A 23347-nucleotide genomic window follows, 5' to 3' on the forward strand; every position below is an offset into this window, starting at 1 on the left:
TAAGGACTCAAGCGGGGGAAAAACTGCTGCTGAAAAACCTGCTGGATCTGATCCAGCTGGGCTGTCCTTACATATGAAAAAAACCCTCATGCCCAGAAACCAATATATTCTTCATCTTTCACTGAGCTAACTCTAGGGCAAGACCAACTGAAAGCAAACTGTGTTCTGCTGTCAGACCCCTGGCTGCTGGGCACCAATAACCATACACGGAGGCCAATCTCTATCTAATATCTTTATTAAGGAAATATTTAAAAGCAATAAAAACAAGTGAAGAATATAGTTCAGGAGCAGACCTTTCAAATGAGGTCAAATATAGTCCAAAAATGTATTGTCCAATAGATGATATTAGAGTTCAAAGTTTTAATCCACTTGACCGAAACACACACTTTGCCAAGCAATAGTGTGGGGAAATGTCTGAGTCTTAAAGTCCAATGAAGCTTGACAACAAGGCTGGAAATAAACTTGGTACTTGGCTAGGTCTGTGACTGGATACAAGGCAAAATGTGAAGCATGGAGCAGGGTCCGTGGTTAAACAGCGAGGCAAGGCAAAGGCTTGAAGCTTGAACCGGGAAGCAAGGAACTGGGGTTACGAAGTCCACACACGATCTCTTTCCTGAAGGTGATCAATTGACTCCGCAAAGAATCTCCCGCGCCAAACACCTATATTGGGTCTCGTTTTCCCACCAACAAGTCTCTTTCCCTAGAGAACAAGAAGCGAAACCCAACTCTGTCCAGATGCAAGACTCCTTAGAATTTCCCAAGGGAAGCAGACCTAATCAGTCTGTTGTTTGGCAGCAATCCGCAAACTCCTCCGTTGGGCCTCTCTAACTCCCCTGTCTCTAGAATAAGATTCCTTCCTGGGAAACGGAGGGGAGTTCTGCCCAAGGCCTGTTTTACTGAATTCTTGAGGGCAAACATCAACATCCGGCAGGTGAAGAGACTCCAGCTCTTGTTGAACCGGCGAAAACCCCATGTTTTCATCTTCATCTGCCACAATAGTACTAGGAACAGGACGACAAGGCCCATGAGGCATCACACTATCCCTTCTCCCAAGGCCCCCCTCATTCAGGGCCCCTCTCCGAGAGTCGCGGGGCTGCGGCTTGGAAGGGTAGGCCTGATGGAAGCGGCGGACTAAGTCGGGGGCATGGACCGTGGAAGCGTCTTCCCAGGAGCGTTCTTCGGGGCCAAAACCCACCCAGTCAATGAGATACTGAAGGCGGTGGCGATGGAAGCGAGAATCCAAAATGTCCTGAACCTCGAACTCCTCCTCTCCATCCACTAGAACAGGGGCCGGGGGCGGCCGGTTCGCGTCGGGGTGTCAGGACCCAGGCTGCAGAGCACCAATAACCATGCACAGAGACCAGAATCTATCTAATATCTTTATTAAAGGAATATATAAAGTCAATAAAAACAAGTGAAGAATATAGTTCAGAAGTAGACCTTTCAGGAAAGGTCAAATATAGTCCAGGAAATCAATGTCCAATATGAGATATTAGAGTCCAAAGTTATAATCCAATAACCGAAACACACACTTTGCCGAGCAAAGTGTGGGGAAATGACAGGGTCCTTTAGTCCAATGGAGCTTGACAACAAGGCTGGAGAGCAAACTAGATTCTTGGCAAACAAGGCTTGATTCGAGGCAACAAGAAGCAAGAAACAAGAACAGGGTCCGTGGCGAAGTCCGTGGCGAGGTCCGGGGAACAAGGCAGGGTTGGAACAAGAACAAGGTCCTGGAAACAAGGATCAGGAGTAGCGTAGTCCACACACAATCTCACTCCCGAAGCTGATGAATTGACTCCGCAAGGATCTCCTTGCGGGTAAACACCTATATAGGATCTTGTTTTCCCGCCAAGGAACACTTTCCCTGGGGAACAAGAAGTGAAACCCATACTATGTCCAGATGCATGACTCCTTAAGATTTCCCAAGGGAAACAGGCTTAATCAGCTAATTGTCTGGCAGCGATTCTGGCGCTTCGGCGACTCGCCTCCCTAGCGCCTCTATCTCGATTATAATTATCCCGGCGAGAGAACGGGGGAGATTTCTGCCCAAGGCTTGTTTGGCTGACTTCTGGAGGGCAAACATCCTACATGGCCCATGAGTCATCACACTATCCCCGCCCTCAAGGCCCCCCTCAAACATGGCCCCTCTCCTCGAGTCGCGGGGCCGCGGCTTGGCAGGGTAGGCCTGATGGAAGCGGCGGACTAAGTCGGGGGCATGGACTGTGGAAGCGTCTTCCCAATAGCATTCTTCGGGGCCAAAACCCACCCAGTCAATGAGATACTGAAGGCGGCGGCGGTGGAAGCGAGAATCCAAAATGTCCTGAACCTCGAATTCTTCCTCCCCGTCCACCAAGACAGGGGTGGGAGCCGGGCGGACTGTATCAGGGCGTACACCATCCGCCGGAAGGAGCAGGGAGCGATGAAACACTGGATGAATGCGCATGGAGCGCGGGAGTTGGAGTTTGAAAGTCACGGGGTTAAGTTGCGCCACCACTGGGTAGGGACCAATGAAACGGGCATCTAACTTCCGGCAGGGACGGTGGGAGGGCAAAAAGCGAGTGGACAGTAGAACCCGATCTCCTACCTTGATTTCGGGGCCCGGCTGGCGATGACTGTCGGCGTGGCGTTTGTAATCCTCCTTGGCTTGGTCCAGTTGTTGGAGCAATAGTTGTTGCACCGCTGTGAGTTCTTGCAGCCAGTCCTCCGCTGCAGGGACTTCTGAGGTTTCAATGACAGAAGGAAAGAAACGTGGATGGAATCCGTAGTTTGCAAAGAACGGGGTCTCCTTGGTTGAAGCCTGGACACCATTGTTGTAGGCAAACTCTGACAGAGGTAATAGGGACGCCCAATTGTCCTGTTGATAGTTTACATAACAACGAAGGTATTGTTCCAAAGTGGCATTGGTGCGCTCCGTTTGCCCATCCGTTTGGGGATGGTGAGCTGAAGATAAACGAGAGTCTATGCCCAAGAGTTGTTGCAGTGCCTTCCAGAAACGTGAGGTGAATTGAGATCCACGGTCAGTGACCAAACTCTTGGGCAAACCATGTAGCCGGAAAATATGCTGAAGGAATAAATCTGCAGTCTGTTTGGCCGTGGGAAAGCCATCACAAGGAATGAAGTGAGCCAATTTGGTGAAAAGGTCCACCACCACTAGGATCGTGGTATATCCAAGGGAGGGTGGTAGGTCGGTGATAAAATCCGCAGAAATTATCTCCCATGGACGAGATGGAGTAGGAAGGGGATGTAGTAGCCCTGAGGGCTTCTCCCTTCTTGTCTTGGAACGCTGGCATACCGGGCAGGTATTGACATATTTCTCTACATCCTTGCGGATCTTGGGCCACCAGAAATCTCTTAGGATCAAATGCATGGTTTTAAAAAGTCCAAAATGTCCTGCTGGCTTGCAGTCATGACACAGGTGAAGTGCCTTTTCTCTGCCTGGTCCTGGAGGGATGTAGACATGATTTCTGTAGCATAATAGTCCATCCTTAAGTGAGAAGGGGAAACGTAGTCCTTGGCGAATTTGATCTTGAGCCCAGGCATCCGCCTGTTGACTGGCTCTAAGTTCTTGAGCACAAAGGGGTCCTGGAGTTGAGGGAATTGGTTCAACTGCGGTGGATTTGGTGTTTCCCACTGTGAGCGTGGCAAAGTTTTCGGGCTGTAGCAATTGGGATTCGAAGATCTCTCTGCGCCCTGCAGCATACTCTGGTTTCCGTGATAGAGCATCTGCTTACTTGGTCTGAGCTGGGGTTACATAATGGATCTGGAAGTCAAAACGTTCAAAAAATAAAGCCCAGCGCTGCTGCCTCTGATTTAACTTGCGGGCAGTTCTTAGATGTTCCAAATTACGATGGTCAGTATGAACCTCAATGGGAAATTTGGCCCCTTCTAACCAATGTCTCCAATTTTCAAAGGGTGCCTTTATGGCCAAAAGTTCCTTCTCCCAAATAGTGTAATTTCTCTCTGGGGCTGTTAGTTGACGGGAGTAAAAAGCACAAGGATGAAGATGTTCTCCCACTGGTTGCATGAGTACAGCCCCAATTGCCACGTCGGAGGCGTCAGCCTGCATAACAAAAGGGGTTTTAGGATCAGGGTGCTGTAGAATTGGCTGGGACGTGAATAACTTCTTTAGTTGCTGGAACCCTTTCTCTGCTTGCTCCGTCCAGCGGAAAGGCTGTTTTCCACGGATGCAGCTGGTGATTGGGTCAGACCAGCGGGCAAAGTCTGGAATAAACTTGCGGTAGTAGTTCGCGAACCCCAAGAAACGTTGCACTTCTTTCTTGTTGGTTGGCGCCCGCCATTCCAATACTGCTGAAACCTTTGCCGGGTCCATGGAAAGCCCTAGTGGCGAGACACGGTATCCCAGGAAATCTACCTCTTGCTGATCAAAAGCGCATTTTTCCAACTTGGCATATAGTCCATGATCCCGCAATCGTTGTAACACCAATCTGACGTGTTTCTCATGCTTTGATTGTGATCTAGAAAACACCAAAAAATCATCTAGGTATATGATCAAGAACCGATCTAGATAATCCTGGAAAATATCATTGACAAAATGCTGGAATATTGCGGGAGCTCCGGATAAACTGAAATTCATGACCAGGGACTCGAATAATCCGAATTTAGTCTGGAAAGCGGTTTTCCACTCGTCCCCCTCCCTGATGCGAACTAGATTGTAAGCCCCCCGGAGATCCAGCTTGGTGTAAACCTTGGCCCCTCGAAGCCGGTCTAATAGAGCCGAGATCAAAGGCAGGGGGTAGCGGTTCCGCTTCGTGATATTGTTCAATGCTCTATAGTCCACAACCAAGCGTAGGTCCCCTGACTTCTTTTTCACAAACATCACCGGGGAGGCAGCTGGGGATTGAGAGGGTCTGATGAATCCCTTGCGAAGATTTGACTCTATGAACTCCCTGAGAGCTTCTTGCTCTGGTTCCGCCAGGGAGTAGAGGTGTCCACGCGGGATCGGGGCCCCCTCCACCAAGTCAATGGCACAGTCATGTGGTCTATGTGGGGGTAGTTTCTCGGCTTCCTTTTCATTGAAAACATCCCAAAAGTCTGAATATTTCTTGGGTAAGGTGATGATGGGCTCAGCGTCTGTGACATGGCAGACCTTGGCTACTAGACAATGGTTTTGGCAATATTTTGAAGCAAACTGTAGTTCTCTGTTGGTCCAGGAGATGTTTGGGTCGTGGAGCGTCAGCCATGGAATTCCCAAAATCACAGGGAAGTGGGGCACCTCAGTAACAAAGAAGGAAATCTCTTCCAGGTGTTCCCTTATCCACATCCTGGTGGGTTCAGTCCATTGACTTACTGGACCCGTCTTTAGGGGATGGCCATCGATAGCCTGCACCACCCGGGCGTTCTTGAAATCGTGATATTGTAATCCCAGAGAGTCGGCATACTCTCTATCGATGAAATTGTTTGTCGCTCCTGAGTCTATCATGGCATGGATCATGACGGGTCCTTTTTTCGCTGACCACAATGTAACCACTAGGAGAAATAGGACCCCGGTTTGCGGCTCTTGAGTTGGGTTCTTGACCGGGTTGGCGAGCCTCTCTACGCCCGGTCGCTGGCTTCCCCCGCCGGCTTTGCGCCAGCCGCCTCGGCCGTCTCCGTCTCCGCGGAGGACGCCGCCGCCAAGCGAGCGGCGGGCTTTCTCTTGGCTGGACATTCTCTGGCGAAGTGGCCCCCGTTCCCGCAGTACCAACAGAGGTTTAAACGTTGGCGGCGGGCCTTCTCGGCAACATCTAATCTGGGACGCACATTGCCCAACTGCATCGGCTCCTCCTCGCTTCCTCTGGGGTATGGGGCTGGTGGTGGGGGTCTCCACACTGGACACGGCTGAATACTGGCGGAAGCAGGAGGTTTCACTCCTGCTCTTCCACTCTGGCCTCGGAGCCACTGTTTTTTGTTGGCAAGCAGGACTTCGGCTCGTAAACATTGATCGATAAGTCTCTCAAGAGAGTTTGGGGGATCCACCTTGGAGATTTCTTCCTGCATCTCGAAGTTGAGACCCTCACGAAACTGTCCTCTGAGGGCTATATCATTCCAACCGGTGCTTTGGGCCAGCACTCGGAACTCGGCTATGTACTGGGACAACGGCCTGTCCCCTTGGAAAAGGCGCCGGAGTTTATGGCCGGCCGCCTCCACATTGTCCTCGATCCCCCATGTCGCCTTAAGGTGGTTCAGGAAGTTTTGCGCGGAACTTAGGTGCATGGAGCCCGCATCAAATAGCGCCGTCGCCCAATTGGCCGCTGGCCCTTCTAGGAGACTGTAAATCCACGCCACCTTGACATCTTCTTGGGGAAACTCGGCTTGACGGGCTTCTATGTATGCCTGGCATTGGCGACGGAAAACATGAACCTTGGAGGCTTCTCCAGAGAACTTGGTTGGAAGCGCCAGGCCAGGGAGCCGGATACCTCGTTCCTTCAAGCCCCGTATTTCTCCCTCCTGCGTATGGAGTGTATCACGGATTCTGTCTAATTCATCCTTGGAAATGGTGTAGCTGAGTGGTTGGGCTTCCGCCCCGGTTCCTGTAGACATTCTGGTCTAGGTTAAATGGTGCTTAGGGTGGCGGAGTCAAACTGTCAGGACCCAGGCTGCAGAGCACCAATAACCATGCACAGAGACCAGAATCTATCTAATATCTTTATTAAAGGAATATATAAAGTCAATAAAAACAAGTGAAGAATATAGTTCAGAAGTAGACCTTTCAGGAAAGGTCAAATATAGCCCAGGAAATCAATGTCCAATATGAGATATTAGAGTCCAAAGTTATAATCCAATAACCGAAACACACACTTTGCCGAGCAAAGTGTGGGGAAATGACAGGGTCCTTTAGTCCAATGGCTGGAGAGCAAACTAGATTCTTGGCAAACAAGGCTTGATTCGAGGCAACAAGAAGCAAGAAACAAGAACAGGGTCCGTGGCGAAGTCCGTGGCGAGGTCCGGGGAACAAGGCAGGGTTGGAACAAGAACAAGGTCCTGGAAACAAGGATCAGGAGTAGCGTAGTCCACACACGATCTCACTCCCGAAGCTGACGAATTGACTCCGCAAGGATCTCCTTGCGGGTAAACACCTATATAGGATCTTGTTTTCCCGCCAAGGAACACTTTCCCTGGGGAACAAGAAGTGAAACCCATACTATGTCCAGATGCATGACTCCTTAAGATTTCCCAAGGGAAACAGGCTTAATCAGCTAATTGTCTGGCAGCGATTCTGGCGCTTCGGCAACTCGCCTCCCTAGCGCCTCTATCTCGATTATAATTATCCCGGCGAGAGAACGGGGGAGATTTCTGCCCAAGGCTTGTTTGGCTGACTTCTGGAGGGCAAACATCCTGCAGGTGCAAGGGCTCCAATTCTGGCTGAAACGGTGGGAAACCCAAGTTTTCCTCTTCATCTGCCACAATAGTACTAGGAACGGGACTACATGGCCCATGAGTCATCACACGGGGCGAACACCATCCGCCGGAAGGAGCAGGGAACGGTGGAACACCGGATGAATGCGCATGGAGCGCGGAAGTTGGAGTTTGAAAGTCACTGGGTTAAGTTGCGCCACCACTGGGTAGGGACCAATGAAACGGGCATCTAACTTCCGGCAGGGACGGTGGGAGGGCAAAAAACGAGTGGACAACAGAACCCGATCTCCTACCTTGATCTCGGGACCAGGCTGGCGATGGCTGTCAGCGTGGCGTTTGTAGTCCTCCTTGGCTTGATCAAGTTGTTGGTGCAATAGTTCTTGTACCGCTCTGAGTTCCTGCAGCCAATCCTCCGCTGCAGGGACTTCTGAGGTCTCTATGACAGAAGGAAAGAAACGAGGATGGAAACCGTAGTTTGCAAAGAACGGGGTTTCTTTAGATGAATTCTGGACACCATTGTTGTAAGCAAACTCTGATAGAGGCAATAGTGAAGCCCAATTGTCCTGTTGGTAGTTTACATAACAGCAAAGGTATTGTTCCAAAGTGGCATTGGTGCGCTCGGTTTGTCCATCTGTTTGGGGATGGTGAGCTGAAGATAAACGAGAGTCTATGCCCAATAGTTTTTGCTGGGCTTTCCAAAAACGAGAGGTGAATTGAGATCCACGGTCAGTGACCAAACTCTTGGGCAATCCATGTAGTCGAAATACATGCTGAAGGAATAAATCTGCAGTCTCTTTGGCTGTGGGAAGGCCATCGCAGGGAATAAAATGAGCCAACTTGGTGAAAAGGTCCACCACTACTAGAATCGTGGTGAATCCAAGGGAGGGTGGTAGATCAGTGATAAAATCCGCGGAGATTATCTCCCATGGGCGAGAAGGTGTGGGAAGGGGATGCAGTAGACCTGACGGCTTCTCCCTTCGTGTCTTGGAACGTTGGCATACAGGGCAGGTATTGACATAATTCTCCACATCCTTGCGGATCTTGGGCCACCAGAAATCTCGCAGGATCAAGTGCATGGTTTTAAATAACCCAAAATGTCCTGCTGGCTTGCTGTCATGGCACAAATGAAGTGCCTTTTCTCTGTCGGGACCTGGAGGGATATAAACATGGTTTATGTAGCATAATAGATCGTTCCTGAGTGAAAAAGGGAAACGTAGTCCTCGGCGAATCTGTTCTTGAGCCCAGCCATCTGTCTGTTGACTGGCCCTAATCTCTTGGGTGAAAAGGGATTCTGGGTTAGGAGGAGCTGGCTCAATTGAAGTGGATTTGGTGTTTCCCACTGTGAGCGTGGCAAAGTTCTCGGGTTGCAGCAATCGTGATTCTGAGGTGTCCTTGCGCCCTGCTGCATATTCTGGTTTCCGTGACAGGGCATCTGCTTGCTTCGTCTGAGCCGGAGTCACATAATGGATCCGGAAGTCAAAACGTTCAAAGAACAAAGCCCAGCGCTGCTGTCGTTGGTTTAACTTCCGTGCGGTCCTTAGATGTTCCAAATTTCGATGGTCAGTATGGACTTCTATGGGAAATTTGGCCCCTTCTAGCCAATGCCTCCAATTTTCAAAGGCTGCCTTTATGGCTAAGAGTTCTTTTTCCCAAATGGTATAATTTCTCTCTGGGGCTGTTAGTTGTCGTGAATAATAGGCACAAGGATGGAGATGTTCCCCCACTGGTTGCATGAGCACAGCCCCAATTGCCACATCGGAGGCGTCAGCCTGCACAACAAAAGGGGTTTTAGGATCAGGGTGCTGTAGAATTGGCTGGGTCGTGAATAACTGCTTTAGCTGGCGGAACCCTTGCTCAGCTTGTTCTGTCCAGTGGAAAGGTTGTTTCCCTCGGATGCAGCTGGTGATTGGGTCAGACCAGCGAGCGAAGTCTGGGATGAACTTGCGGTAGTAGTTTGCAAACCCCAAGAAGTGTTGAACTTCCTTTTTGTTAGTTGGCGCCCGCCATTCTAATACGGCCGAAACCTTTGCCGGGTCCATGGATAGTCCTAGTGGCGAGACGCGGTATCCCAGGAAGTCTACCTCCTGCAAATCAAAGGCGCATTTTTCTAACTTGGCATATAGTCCATGATCCCGCAATCGTTGTAGCACCATTCTGATGTGCTGATCATGTTCCGTTTGTGATTTCGAGAACACCAAAAAATCGTCCAAATATATGATCAAGAACCGATCTAGTGGCGATCTTCTGTCAGTGGCAGAACAGCATTGGGGGCTAGAAGTCTTGCATAGTTTTCCATCCTCTTTACAACACAATTATTTTACAGCTTTCCAAGTCTCCTTCGTCACAGCTTTATAAAATCTACATTTTCTGCTTTGAACTGGATAATATGGCAGTGTAGACTAAGATAATCCAGTTCAAATCAGATAATGTGGATTTTCTGCTTTGATAACCGGGATTATCTGGCAGTGTAGAAAGGGCTCAAAACCGTTTTATGTCAATGTAAGAACTTGCTAGAAAGAGAGAAGGAGAGGGAGGGATGGGAGAGATTTCAAAATCCATATGTCTAAAACTAGGAGCCTACAATGGTGCAGCAGATTAAACCGCTGAGTTGCTGAACTTGCTGACCGAAAGGTTGGAGGTTCAAATCCGGAGAGCGAGGTGAGCTCCCACTATTATCCCCAGCTTCTGCCAACCTAGCAGTTCGAAAACATGCAAATGTGAGTAGATCAATAGGTACCACTCTGGCAGGAAGGTAACGGTGCTCCATGCAGTCATACCGGCCACATGACCTTGGAGGCGTCTATGGACAATGCAGGCTCTTCAGCTTAGAAATGGAGATGAGCACAAACCCCCAGAGTCGGACACAACTAGATTTAATGTCAAGGGAAACCCTTTTACCTTTACCTTTATGGCTAATACCAATGTTTACTTATATAACTAGATGTGTACCTGTATAACCATTAAAATAACGGTGGGTTGATTAGCTTTGCTTTATTTTTCCTGCTAGTTGTTCTATCAAAAAGTATTACCTGCTTAACAAGTCAAAACTGCTACAGTTAGCAGTAATTAAATAAATATGAAAGAATATCATTCAAGCCTTATTTCGAAGACTACCCTTCTTACACTTTGTAATAAACTCACACAACTGGTTTTGCCAAAAATTAATTCTGAGGTCTCAAACACAGAAAATTGGTTCTGTCAAACCTGCAAACTTGCTTTTGTGTATCTGAATTCTAGAAATTATTTTCCTAGTATTAGTTTACTATTTGTTATTATTCTGAGACAAGGGTGAAGAAAGTGGCCTTCAGGCTGCACATACTCCAGAGCACCCACACTCTCCATTGTTTGGCTTGAAGTGCCCCAAAAACCATCTAGAGTGTGCAATATGCAAGAGGGGTCTTCTGGCTAACATCAACAGCCTCAAATAATGACTTTTAGATCACTTAATCATTCTTTAATCTCCTACGTCTAAAATGGGGGCAGGGGCAGGTCAAAGACATGGCAAAATTACCCTTTTGCAGAGGGCATTAGACATTTTGTGTTGGGGTTCAGTGATGAGAATGCCCCCTCCCCATTTCTCCACAAGGGTCAATGTGGCTTCTGTTGCCTGACCTCACCTACGACAATGGAATTTATTCAGAAAGCAGGACGCACATATACTTACATCATAGCCACTATTGCGGATACCCCGCCTTTGTCTCTCTCTTGTGACTAGAAGATCCATTTCAGTTTCTCCTGGACTAGGACTGTTCAAAGATTGCCTGCTTCGGTATACAGAGTTCTTCAATTGTTGCCTGCAGAAATACAAATATTTAAGTGACAGCAGCTCTGTAGACTTTATGATATTTGCTATGATCTATGAAAAATTACTTTTGATGGCAAGTCATTTTAAAAAAAAGATTTCCAGTTACTTAGAGAGAGAAAGAGAGAGCTATTAATACATATACATTGAGGAAGCAATTGAATCAAATTATGTATTGGTTGCTTCAGTAAAGACAGAAACATAAAGTATTTGAAAGATGAGAACTAGAATCTACTAGGCAATGAACTCTTAAAAAGGTTTTTAAAAGCTTCTGAAGATTAGTGTACAAATTAGTTTGAAACTGATATAACCATACATCTATTCCTTTGTTAACTATAACCCCAGATAATGATATATTAGCCAGGAGTACTTGGAATCCATCCAAAACATAGGGGCAGCATATCATATCAATTAGCTCACTGCACAATTTCGTTCCTTTCTACTTCCGGATTCCAGTGGAAAAGCTTAATGTCTGTGTCACCCAAAGAGAAAGAATACCACATAATCCCCCAATTTTAAAATTGGTGCACAATGTATGACTAGTAAACAAAAGGAGTAGCACTTCATAAATAGATCCAAATATGCTTTTATAAATAAAACACATAGACAGTAGATTGATGAAAGTTCCAATGGAGTAATATGCTTCTAACAATAGTGCTGCCATACAGTTCATTACCCACAATATATCTCTGGCATTGAATGTTTGCCATTTTTATTTGGAAGCTCTTCCCTTAGGGAGAGAAGGCGGGTTAAAAATAAAGTATTATTATTATTATTATTATTATTATTATTATTATTATTATTATTATTACTATTACTCCTTTGGCAGCGCAGAAAATCCAGGCAAGATTAATTTCTGATATCGCAATCTACTGTTCTGGGGATGATTTTACCGAATCATGGTTTGGCTGTTTCTATCCAAAGTGTTTCTTGTTTAAATTTTAATAATACTGAATTCTACTTGGTTTTTACCTATGGAAGTGCCAATTCATACAGTATTTTATGCAGTATTTTAAGGGTGCATCTCACCATTGATTTATGTTGCATTTTAATGATTCTAATGATTTATATAGTATTTTTATTGTGTATTTTGTATTGTATTTTATAATCTGGTTTTATGTATTTATTTGTCTGTCCTATATGTGAAAGACTTATGATCTAAGCATTAAAGAAACTATCTAGCTACAGTTCATACAACATAACTTTCATAGATCTGTCACACATATTAGTACATGCAATCCATGAAGTAAATCACTAAATAGAAGCATTTAATTAGAATTCTATTGTCTATTCTAAGGAGAAAAGCACTAGGCACACAAAAGGATAAGATTAAATGGCTTAATAGTAAAACTCTAATAGGCTCAAGAGGGAGATAATAACTTTCACAAGATTAATAACTGGAGCGAGCTACAGGGAGCGGTCACACCCCTGTTCAAGCAACTCCACTGGCTGCCGATAAGATTCCGGTCCCAATTCAAGGTACAGCTTATCATCTATAAAGCCCTAAACGGTTCAGGACCTGCTTCTCTTTGCGATCACCTCCTCCCCTACCAACCCATGCAGGCCTTAAGATCTATTGGGGAGGCCCTTCTCTCGCTTCCACCTTCATCGCAAGCACAACTGGTGGGGACGAGGGAGTGGGCCTTCTCGATGGTGGCCCCTCGGCTCTGGAACTCTCTCCCCAGGGAGATCAGACTGACACCTACCCTGTCCACCTTTCGCAAAGACCTAAAGACGTGGATGATCCAGTGCACTTTTAAGTAAGCAGTCTCACCAGATACGCAGCCTGCTTACAACTCATTACCAGTTATTGCACTTTATCACTGTTCCTTACCCTTTATGGTTTTAGTGTTTACTGAAATTGCTCCTCTGCCCTTATTTTTGATCGCCCTTATACCTCCTAGGAGCCCTATTCAGACTTCTACATAATTTTACCTTCTGAATGTTTATTTATTATTATTGTCCTGGTTTTAATTTTGTTTATGTGTTTTATTGTTTTATGTAGTTGTAATGTTTTTAATTGATTGTTCTGTGTTTTAACTTGTGTGGTTGGGCTTGTCCCCATGTGAGCCACCCAGACTCCCTTTGGGGAGATGGAGGCAGAATACAAAAATAAAAGTATTATTATTATTATTATTATTATTATTATTATTATTATTATTATTCACTGCTACCATTGCCCCATCTTGGATCCCCCCCCCCCCGAAATCCCCAGAAGCCTCATATTAATTAGTCAACAATGTGCTACAGTTGGCAGAGAATTAGACTGATTCATCTTGTCAATTTGTACTGTTTAATTTTGTTGTGAATTAAAATACAGTCAACCCCCAGATTTTGCATTTATGGTTTCAACCATCCATGGGTGGAATTTTTGTTTTAATCCCAAAAACAAACCTTGATTTTGCCATTTTATATAAGGGTCCACTGAATATAATGGAACTGAGCATCCACATATTTGGTATACATGGGACCAAATGGTAGCAGATACGAAGGTCCCACAATATGGTTCAAGGAAAAACAAAGGAGATTCAGTTGATTCTCGAAATCATCACCTGAAGCCAAACAAAGGCAAAGCAATGAAAGCTACATCTCAGGAGGATAGCCCTTCAGAATTTACAGATCAAAAGCTAAATCCCAATGTACAAATTGCTATGGACATTTATGCTTCCTGTATCCCTGTTCTAACAGAGAAGTTTCGATGGTTACAGCAAACTTCAATCAGAAACCTAGACAAAGCCAGGTTTGCAAGGAGACTAGAGAAATTAAGGAATAGGTCAACATCACAGCTGGGCAACTTCTGAAGGTCCAGGGGACATTTCTGTCCTTCCCTGCACTTGACAGGCCCATACCTCCTTATACATAGATACAGACAAACACAACACACAAATGTCTTCCATTTTTCGCATCCACATCATCAATCATGTCCACATAGAAGCCTTTGTGTGAACAATGTGCTATTGAAAAATCATTTTGTTTCTCCCCATGGGCTTGTTTTAGGTCTTAAAGGGCGATCTGTAGAAATAGGAAGTGACCAACTGGGACTGTCACTCAAAAAAGAAGGGAAAATGGCTGTAATCCTTTTCACTGAAGCACCAGAGAAAAGATTGTACCAAATGTTTAGAAATGCAGCTAAGCTTTCACAGAAATATATACACACAACAAAAAATGCTGTAGAAAAGAAGTCTACACTGCACAGGAAAACCTAGAAGGTAGGTTGGTTCTTTGATTCTTATTAGACCTAATAATAATAATAATAATAATAATAATAATAATAATAATAATAATAATAAATACACAATGCCAGAAAACCGCACAATTATGAAATGCTACTACAAATCTGAACCTCAAAGGCGTGGCTACCAAAAAAGGATGCATCAACTGTGGAAACAAGAGTACCCTGACTCACAGATAACAGAACCCCGACTGGCTGACCAACGAAAATTCATAATCAGAAACAAAGTGTTCAGTGAAGTTGAACTTGAAGAAATCCAGAAAATTTGCAAAGTAAATCACCATCAGACCACAGCACAGACAGCAGCAGAGACTCCAGCAACACTTGGAATGGTGGAACAGATTGAACCAGAAGAAAGAGTGGAGCTTTTGCAAGATTTTGAAGAACCAGCACTTGAAACACCAGGAACCTTGACAGCAAGACAACAAGAGCTCAAGGATAAGATCGTGGCTCATGCTGCAGCAAATGCAATAAGAAAGCAGCTCCCAACTCTAAAAACAGTGCCCAAGAGACAACTGGTGCCTCTCATGAAAGATGTGAATGCAGCATTCTCCACTGTCCAAATAACATCAATTGAACAAACAAACCAGTATGCCTACAGTGCAGCAGTGATAGTAACAGAAGAGCTTGGGCTCCTACAACCAAAGCAGCCCCAAAGAAAATCGACTGGAAAACCAAAGTGGAAGGTCAGGCTGGAGTTGAAAATCAAAAAGCTTAGATCAGATGCAAGTAACCTGAAAAATATGAAAGAGAAGAAACTGAAGAATGACAAAATCAAGCAATACCTGATCCGAAAGTACTGGCTGAACACCAGAAAAATTGAAGAAGCTTTGGAGATCGTGAAAGAACAAATTACAGCAACAGCCAGAAAAATTGAAAGGTATGAAGCCAGAATCATCCAGTACAGACAAAATCAACTGTTTCAATCAGACCAAAGACGGTTCTACCAGAGTCTGAACCAAACAACAGACACAGTAACCATAAAACCAGAGAAAACTGCAACAACGAAGTTCTGGAAAGAACTTTGGGAAAACAATAAAAACTACAACAAAAACGCTGGGTGGATAAAGGAGTTTGAAGGAAAATTCTCACAGAACAAAATGGAACTGATGGAAATAACAACTGAAATGATCAGCAAACGAGTGCAAAAAGTCAAGAACTGGACATCGCCTGGTAGTGATCAACTTCATGGATTTTGGCTCAAACATCTGATTAGTTTACATGGAAAAATGGCCCAACAATTCAATGAGATGCTGCACAAAGAAAGTATCAGTGAATGGCTAACAACTGGAAGAACATACCTGATACAAAAGGATCCAACAAAAGGAGCAGCACCAGGAAACTACAGGCCAATAACGTGTCTGCCCACTATGTTTAAACTACTGACTGGCATCATAGCTGACAGAATTCAAGACTATCTTGAAGAAAAAAACATCTTGCCAGATGAACAGAAAGGCAACAAACGGAAAAGCAGGGGCACAAAAGACCAGTTATTGATTGACAAAATGATTCTGGAGAACTGTAAGAGCCGAAAAGCTAATCTTCACATGACGTGGATTGACTACAAAAAGGCCTTTGACTCACTCCCACACAGCTGGATCATCAAGTGCCTGGACGCCATTGGGATTTGTAAAAACGTTGGCACCTTCATTGAAAACATGATGGAGCACTGGAAAACTGAACTGTTTGTTGGAAATGAAAGCTATGGACTTGTCAACATCAGAAGAGGAATTTTCCAGGGAGATTCATTGTCCCCTCTGCTTTTCATTATTGCCATGATCCCTCTGTCAACAATCTTACAAAAAACAAATCTCGGCTACCAAACATCTAAGAATTCTCACAAAATTTCACATTTGATGTACATGGATGACCTGAAGCTATATGGGAAAACAGAAACTGAAATTCAGTCTCTGACCAACACTGTCCGAATTTTTAGCACTGATATCAACATGGAGTTTGGTTTGGACAAATGTTCGACAGTGGCATTGAAGAAGGGAAAAATCATTGAAAGTGAGGGCATAAATATGCCCAATGGCCAAACAATAAAGTGTCACCAGCCAGAGGCCTATAAATATCTGGGCATATTACAGCTGGACAACATCAAGCATGAACATGTGAAAACTGTGGTCAGCAAAGAATACACACAAAGGGTCAGAAAAATTCTCAAAAGCAAGCTCAATGGAGGCAACACCATCAAGCCATAAACACCTGGGCCATACCTGTCATAAGATATACTGCTGGCATCATAAACTGGACACAGATGGAACTGGACAATTTGGACAGAAAAACAAGAAAACTCATGACCATTCATCATTCACTGCACCCTCGCAGTGATGTTGACCGGCTATATCTGCCTAGAAGATCAGGGGGCAGAGGACTCCTACAAGTAAAACAAGCAGTCAAAGAAGAAGAACATGCCCTGGCAGAATATGTAAAGCAAAGTGAAGAACCTGCTTTGATTGAAGTCAAAAATCAGAAACTCCTCAAAGCACAGCAGACAAAAAACCAGTACAAGAAAACCACACTACAAACTAGAGCTGACAACTGGCACAACAAAACATTGCATGGAAAGTTCCTTGACAAAATTGAAGGAAAAGCTGATAAGGAGAAGACCTGGCTCTGGCTCACAAATGGGACCCTGAAGAAGGAGACAGAAGGCCTGATCCTTGCAGCCCAGGAGCAAGCCATCAGGACAAATGCAATTAAGGCCAAGATCGAAAAATCAGCTGATGACCCAAAATGCAGACTGTGCAAGGAAACAGATGAAACCATTGATCATATCCTCAGCTGCTGTAAGAAAATTGCACAGACAGACTACAAACAGAGGCACAACTATGTGGCCCAAATGATTCATTGGAACTTATGCCTCAAGTACCACCTGCCAGCAGCAAAGAACTGGTGGGATCACAAACCTGCAAAAGTATTGGAAAATGAGCACGCAAAGATACTGTGGGACTTCCAAATCCAGACTGACAAAGTTCTGGAACACAATACACCAGACATCACAGTTGTGGAAAAGAACAAGGTTTGGATCATTGATGTTGCCATCCCAGGTGACAGTCGCATTGACGAAAAACAACAGGAAAAACTCAGCCGCTATCAGGACCACAAGATTGAACTGCAAAGACTCTGGCAGAAACCAGTGCAGGTGGTCCCGGTGGTGATGGGCACACTGGGTGCCGTGCCGAAAGATCTCAGCCGGCATTTGGAAACAATAGACATTGACAAAATCACGATCTGCCAACTGCAAAAAGCCACCCTGCTGGGATCTGCACGCATCATCCGAAAATACATCACACAGTCCTAGACACTTGGGAAGTGTTCGACTTGTGATTTTGTGAAACGAAACCCAGCATATCTATCTTGTTTGCTGTGTCATACAACGTCGTTGTGTCAATAATAATAATAATAATAATTTAATACCACACTTTTACTCTGTGAAAGGAGACTCAAAGCGGTTAACAATAAGACCCATAACAATGTTTGAGTTAAAATCTAACAATATAAAGAAGCACAGAAATATGAATCCTTAGAAATGTGCAAGAACAGGGCTTGGAATGTCAGTACCAGATACATTTGAAAATAGACTAAATGGGCTTTCTCATGAAAGCCCAAGATTACACAGCTAAATAGTGATTCTGCTCTCAGATCTGAATCGATCTAAACCAGTTATTTGGCTGCGTGTCAACATATAGCAACCCTATGAATTTCATAGGGTTTTGCCAGTTCCTTCCTCTGAAACATAACCAAAGATGTTGAGAGTATAAGACACAAAGTATGAAAACAATCCCTACAAATTACAGTTTTTAAAGACTAGAATGGACAGGTGGACTGCTCAACCATTCATTGGGAGGGGAGTTCCCTAAAATGGTTTCTTCTCAGCTGTTTCAGACCTTTTAGGTTTTACTTTTCCAGCCATCATGGCAGAGCTGTACCTCCACCCAAAACAAAGTGAGGAAGGCAAGACTAGGAAAAATGGAAATGTGAGGAGTAAACTGGGTGGTTTCAGCAAGCCCCTGTTCACTCTCACTATGCTTCAAATGCTCTCCTACTTTATAGGCAATCACCTAATTTCTAAATATTATTTGGTTTGACAGCATCAGTGGGGAAGAGGATGTTTTGCATTATGTAGCCGCTGTCCCATTTCCTTCTTGGTATAATATTATGTTTTTGGGCCAAAGAAGATCACAGTATTGTTTTATTTTATTTTTTTCTGGTGCTACAGATTTATCACAACTCTCCAAATTTAGGGGGCAGATACATCCAGGTAGGTATGATCTAGTTTTATGGTGGCCATGTAGTACTTCAACCATATCATTAACAATGTCCTCATTTCTTTTCCCCATAGGTCATGCTATACTTGAAATTGCAATATGTTACCTTCTGCCATTTCTCCACTGCTGCAATAATGGCAGGGAAAGAGGGAAAATCCCCCCAGGTTCATTTTTAAATCAAGGAATCATTGTTGTTGTTGTTGTTGTTGTTGTTGTTTCTTATCCACCTCTTCTCATGGCTCAAGGTGGGTTACAGAATAATTAAAACATTGTAAAAATACCACAAATACACATATTAAAGCATATTTCTATAAAATACTTAGTAAGGTACAATCAAAGGAGTGCCTATTCAAAAGATAAGTCCCATTGATATCCATGTAAGTTACTTGTAGGTAATTTTTAAGGGTAGCAATGAGGCAGATAGCAGAGCGAGCAGGGATTTAAAAAACTAAAGGAGCAAGACTGCACTCTTATGCAATGCAGACATTTTTAGCGCAGCAGACCTGAAGTGCTAACAGTCACTATACCTATGGGATTGAACCGGAAATGTGAATGGTAACATTGCCATCTTAGTAATCTTTGAAATATACAAGCTCTTCTCTAACAGAACAAAGGGCCAATGGGAACAGCATCATAGATCACTTTGTCCATGTGTCTGGTAATATGCTGACACTCAACTTGCTGCCATCTTATCAAAAAACAATAAAAACCACACAAAAATGAATTCTTAGAACAATCCAAGTCTGCTTCTGAGGAAGCTCCTGGTATCTATCTAACCCACATGCCTTACTTTCCAGCTCACATTTACATTAATAGGTTTTTAGCCCCTTTCCTTGGCACATATAAGAAGTGAAGTACGAAGTCTATTTTCCCCCATCATTTTGAGGGGTTTGAACGGAAGACTGAAAGGGAGTTTTAAAGCTGGCTCATACCCAGTTTTCCCATTTTACTGAGCAAATACATTCTACCATGCTTTGATCCAAATCTTTCTCCTAAGCTGTGACTTTTCTTGCCCTCTCCCCAACTGGAGACAGTGGGCATAAATATGAATAGTGGATTTCCATGCTAGAGAGTGGAGCAATTCAGGGGCATTACACCGCCCTTTTGCAAAGAACTGCTGAGATGAGTGAGCGAGACAGCTCCCAGTGGTGTTGGAGATCAAGTAGAGCATGGTGGGACTGACACATGTCTAACCTTTCTGTGCTTAAACAATTTCACTGTTTTCATTTTATTGAGGCAGAATTACACCCTTGACCTAATTGTGAAATCATTAAGGGGAAATGGGGGGTGGGGAGGAGAATCCAAAGCATATAATGAGCAGGCTTTGTGAAATCGCCCTGAAATTGCCAATTAGCAGAATTAAGGAGGATTGGCTAATGAGAAAGGAGGTGTCAGCATTAGCAACTGGCAGGCAGGGAGGTCAGCCAGTGTTGAAAGAGAGCAGAACAACAGCATTTCAACACAATGAACATGTGGCAGAGAGTTCTCAAGGGGAATGCACATAGGGGGCTGGGGACCTGGTTTTTGTACAACCCGTATGATTTACTGCTATCAATTTGTAAAGGTTTTTAGAATGCTATTATACAAAATATGAATTTGTAAAGAAGGCCTGCCTACATTATGCTGTTGCTTGCTTTTGACTTCTTTGTCTTACATTTCAAAGTACAGAAAAGGAAGAAGAACAAATTTAGCTACAGAGGAGGAATAGAGGGAATATCTTCTATCCTAAACTTGCTAGATTTTTTTATTGTTTCACTGAAGAGCTAGTGTTGACTATTTTAGAAAGGGCATTTGGCTGAGTTTTAAGACTGAACCCTTTCATATTTACTAAAATCTGAATGTTAGGGCTAAATTAGAACCATGGAAATATTTTATAATTTGAACGTTCTTCTGTAAAGTGTTGGAAACTCTCAAGTGCTCCTAATGAGGTTGGATTACAATCCCTCTTATTACCGACTGCTAGCAATGCTGGCTGTAGTTGAGAGTAAACTGGAATCAAACAACTGGGAGACTCAGACCCCTTCTACACTGCCGTATAATCCAGATTATCAAAGCAAATAATCCACATTATCTGCTTTGAACTGGATTATAGGAGTCTACACTTCCATATCATCCAGTTCAAAGCAGATAATTTGGATTTTATATGGCAGTGTAAAGGGGGCCTCAGATGTCCCCATCCCCTAGTACAGACAGTCCCCAAGTTACAAATATCCAATTTACTAATGATTCATAGTTAAGAACGGAGGTGAGACAACAGGAAGTGAGATAAATCTACCTCTAGAAAGGGAAATTCACTGCTGAAAGAGTGATCAAATCTCTCTCAAAACACAGTGAATGGTTCACCTTAATGATAGAAAACCCTAAATTGTCATTAAGTCTGGAATGACTTGAAGGCACACAACAACAACAACAACAACAACAACAACAACAACAACCATCTAGGAGGTACACATTACTCCTCATTCTCATAGCCTAAGAAACCAGTTGATGATAGAGCATATCTGCATTCACTATTGCCATAATGATTCTCAGTGGAGAGGCTTCCTGAATCTGAGCAATCCATCACTGTGAAAGGTTACTCAAGTTTCCTCTGTGGCATAGTATCTATGTAGACAACTAGATTTCAAAAACCCTGTCTCCAGCACATCCACAGTGTGCCTAGTTGCTTCTGGCCAACATGACAATTTTGATCTGTTTTTGGACTTGAATGATAGGCAGCACAGACCATGGACTTTGCACCAGGGTTTGTATACCTGCCCAATGGGGTTAAGCAAGCTACAGTAGAGTCTCGCTAATCCAAGCCTCGCTTATCCAAGCCTCTGGATAATCCAAGCCATTTTTGTAGTCAATGTTTTCAATACATCATGATATTTTGGTGCTAAATTCGTAAATACAGTAATTACAACATAATATAACTGCATATTGAACTACTTTTTCTGTCAAATTTGTGGTATAACATGAAGTTTTGGTGCTTAATTTGTAAAATCATAACCTAATTTGATGTTTAATAGGCTTTTCCTTAATACCTCCTTATTATCCAAGTTATTCGCTTATCCAAGCTTCTGCCGGCCCATTTAGCTTGGATAAGTGAGACTCTACTGTATATAGTAATTTGCACCTGATTTTCAGCCACCTTCATTAATTATAGGCTGCACAGACTCCGCCATCTATTTTATAGCTATGATTTTACAAAGAACCTTTGAAATCTTTAAAATCTGTACATCTTTGTTGTCACATATATTCAGAAACCCTACACTCTGTTTCAAGTTTGATTTTGGAAATTTGTTTCAGAAATATACAAGAAATGTAATTCAAATGTTACAAAGTTCTGAGTGGCAGCTTATTAAAAAAAAGATACCTCTTTGCTGAAACTTGCATGCCCAAAGTGAGTATCTCTGTCATGTCCATATAACTTCTGAACTCTTATGTAGTAAATTCTTCCAGTTGTCTTACAGCCAGAAGACCACGAAGTACACTCACAACATAAAAATTAATGACTTCCATAAAGGATAATGGTTCTTTGCTATTATAATATCAACATAACTATCTGTTCCTATAACATTTTGTAGGTAAATTAGGTGATGAGAAAACTAAGAACGTGCATGAGCATATTAAGAGATATCTTGCAAATTCCAAAAGATTTTAGATATTGCCCATTATTACTAATAATTATATGAAAACAATCATACAATCATTGTTATGGTTGAGCCTCATGGCTCTACTACTGGGAGACGTGGGCGTAAGACTCCTCGAGAGTCAGATACTCTCGAGGAGCGAGAAAGGAAGCGGCTGCGAGATATCTTTGCAGAACCATCTGACGAGGATTCTTTTGAGGGGTTTACTGAGAGAATGGAGGAAGAGATGGTTAGCTCGGAAGAGGATGACATGGAATGGACTCGTGTAAGGGAGGATTTGGGTGCCACTGGCAATGATAGTATGGAAGGCGATTGGGGACCTTCAGGATTAGACCCGTGGACAAGCTGGAGGGATGGGACGGGATCCACAGCTGGGGATGCTGTGGGGCGTAGTCAAAGGTGTTCCAGTTCTGATGAGGAAAGTGATGAGGAAACGCCCGGGCTAAGGAGAACAGCTGATAGCGATGAGGACTTGTAACTGGCATAAAATGGGGTTTGGGAGCAATAGCAAATTGCGTTGGGCAAGGTAATCTGGACGAACGCTTGGGATCTGTGTGGGAAGTTTTCCTGAAGACGGGTGTGATTCGTTTGCTGACTACGTAAGTTATCCTGGACATTGGGCTCTGCTTAATCTTAATAGCTTTGACCTTCCGTCGTCTTCTTGACGGACGCCATCTGCTTACTCTGGACTTACGGACTGACTGACTACGGCCTCGGATTCTCCTACCTGTGTTTATCGTTGGAACTGGTGAACTACAAACGTCTGCATCTGCCTTACGACCTTCGGAACGGATTGGGACTTCGCTGACTGCTTCTGCCCTCGTCTGCTGTGTTTGTATCGGAAAATTGCCTGCTGTGTGGAGGAGTAATCTCTAAGTTACTCAAACATAGCTCTTGGCAGCAGAGAAGCATCTGCTGCCAATTAGTTGTATTCCTTTGAACTTTTTGTTCACCAGCTTCTGTTTGTTTATTCCCAGGCTGAAGCAAGCTGTTTTGATTTAACCCGGATTAAACTCCGGTTTAATCCGGTTTATCTTTTGAACGTTTT

The 23347-nt window shown here is 43.9% G+C and overlaps 1 protein-coding gene across 3 annotated transcripts in view; it reads right to left on the reverse strand.

Annotated features, from left to right (window-relative positions):
• kiaa1549l (KIAA1549 like) overlaps window positions 1-23347 on the reverse strand; it is a 234768-nt gene that overhangs the window by 33224 nt on the left and 178197 nt on the right. For all 3 annotated transcript variants that reach the window (XM_008106762.3, XM_062967756.1, XM_008106755.3), the window contains exon 16: window positions 11021-11150. In XM_008106762.3, the coding sequence (XP_008104969.2) occupies window positions 11021-11150 (130 nt within the window). The remainder of the gene's footprint in view (window positions 1-11020; window positions 11151-23347) is intronic.

Source organism: Anolis carolinensis, chromosome 1 (genome assembly GCF_035594765.1).
Source record: "Anolis carolinensis isolate JA03-04 chromosome 1, rAnoCar3.1.pri, whole genome shotgun sequence".
Taxonomy (NCBI): domain Eukaryota; kingdom Metazoa; phylum Chordata; class Lepidosauria; order Squamata; family Dactyloidae; genus Anolis; species Anolis carolinensis.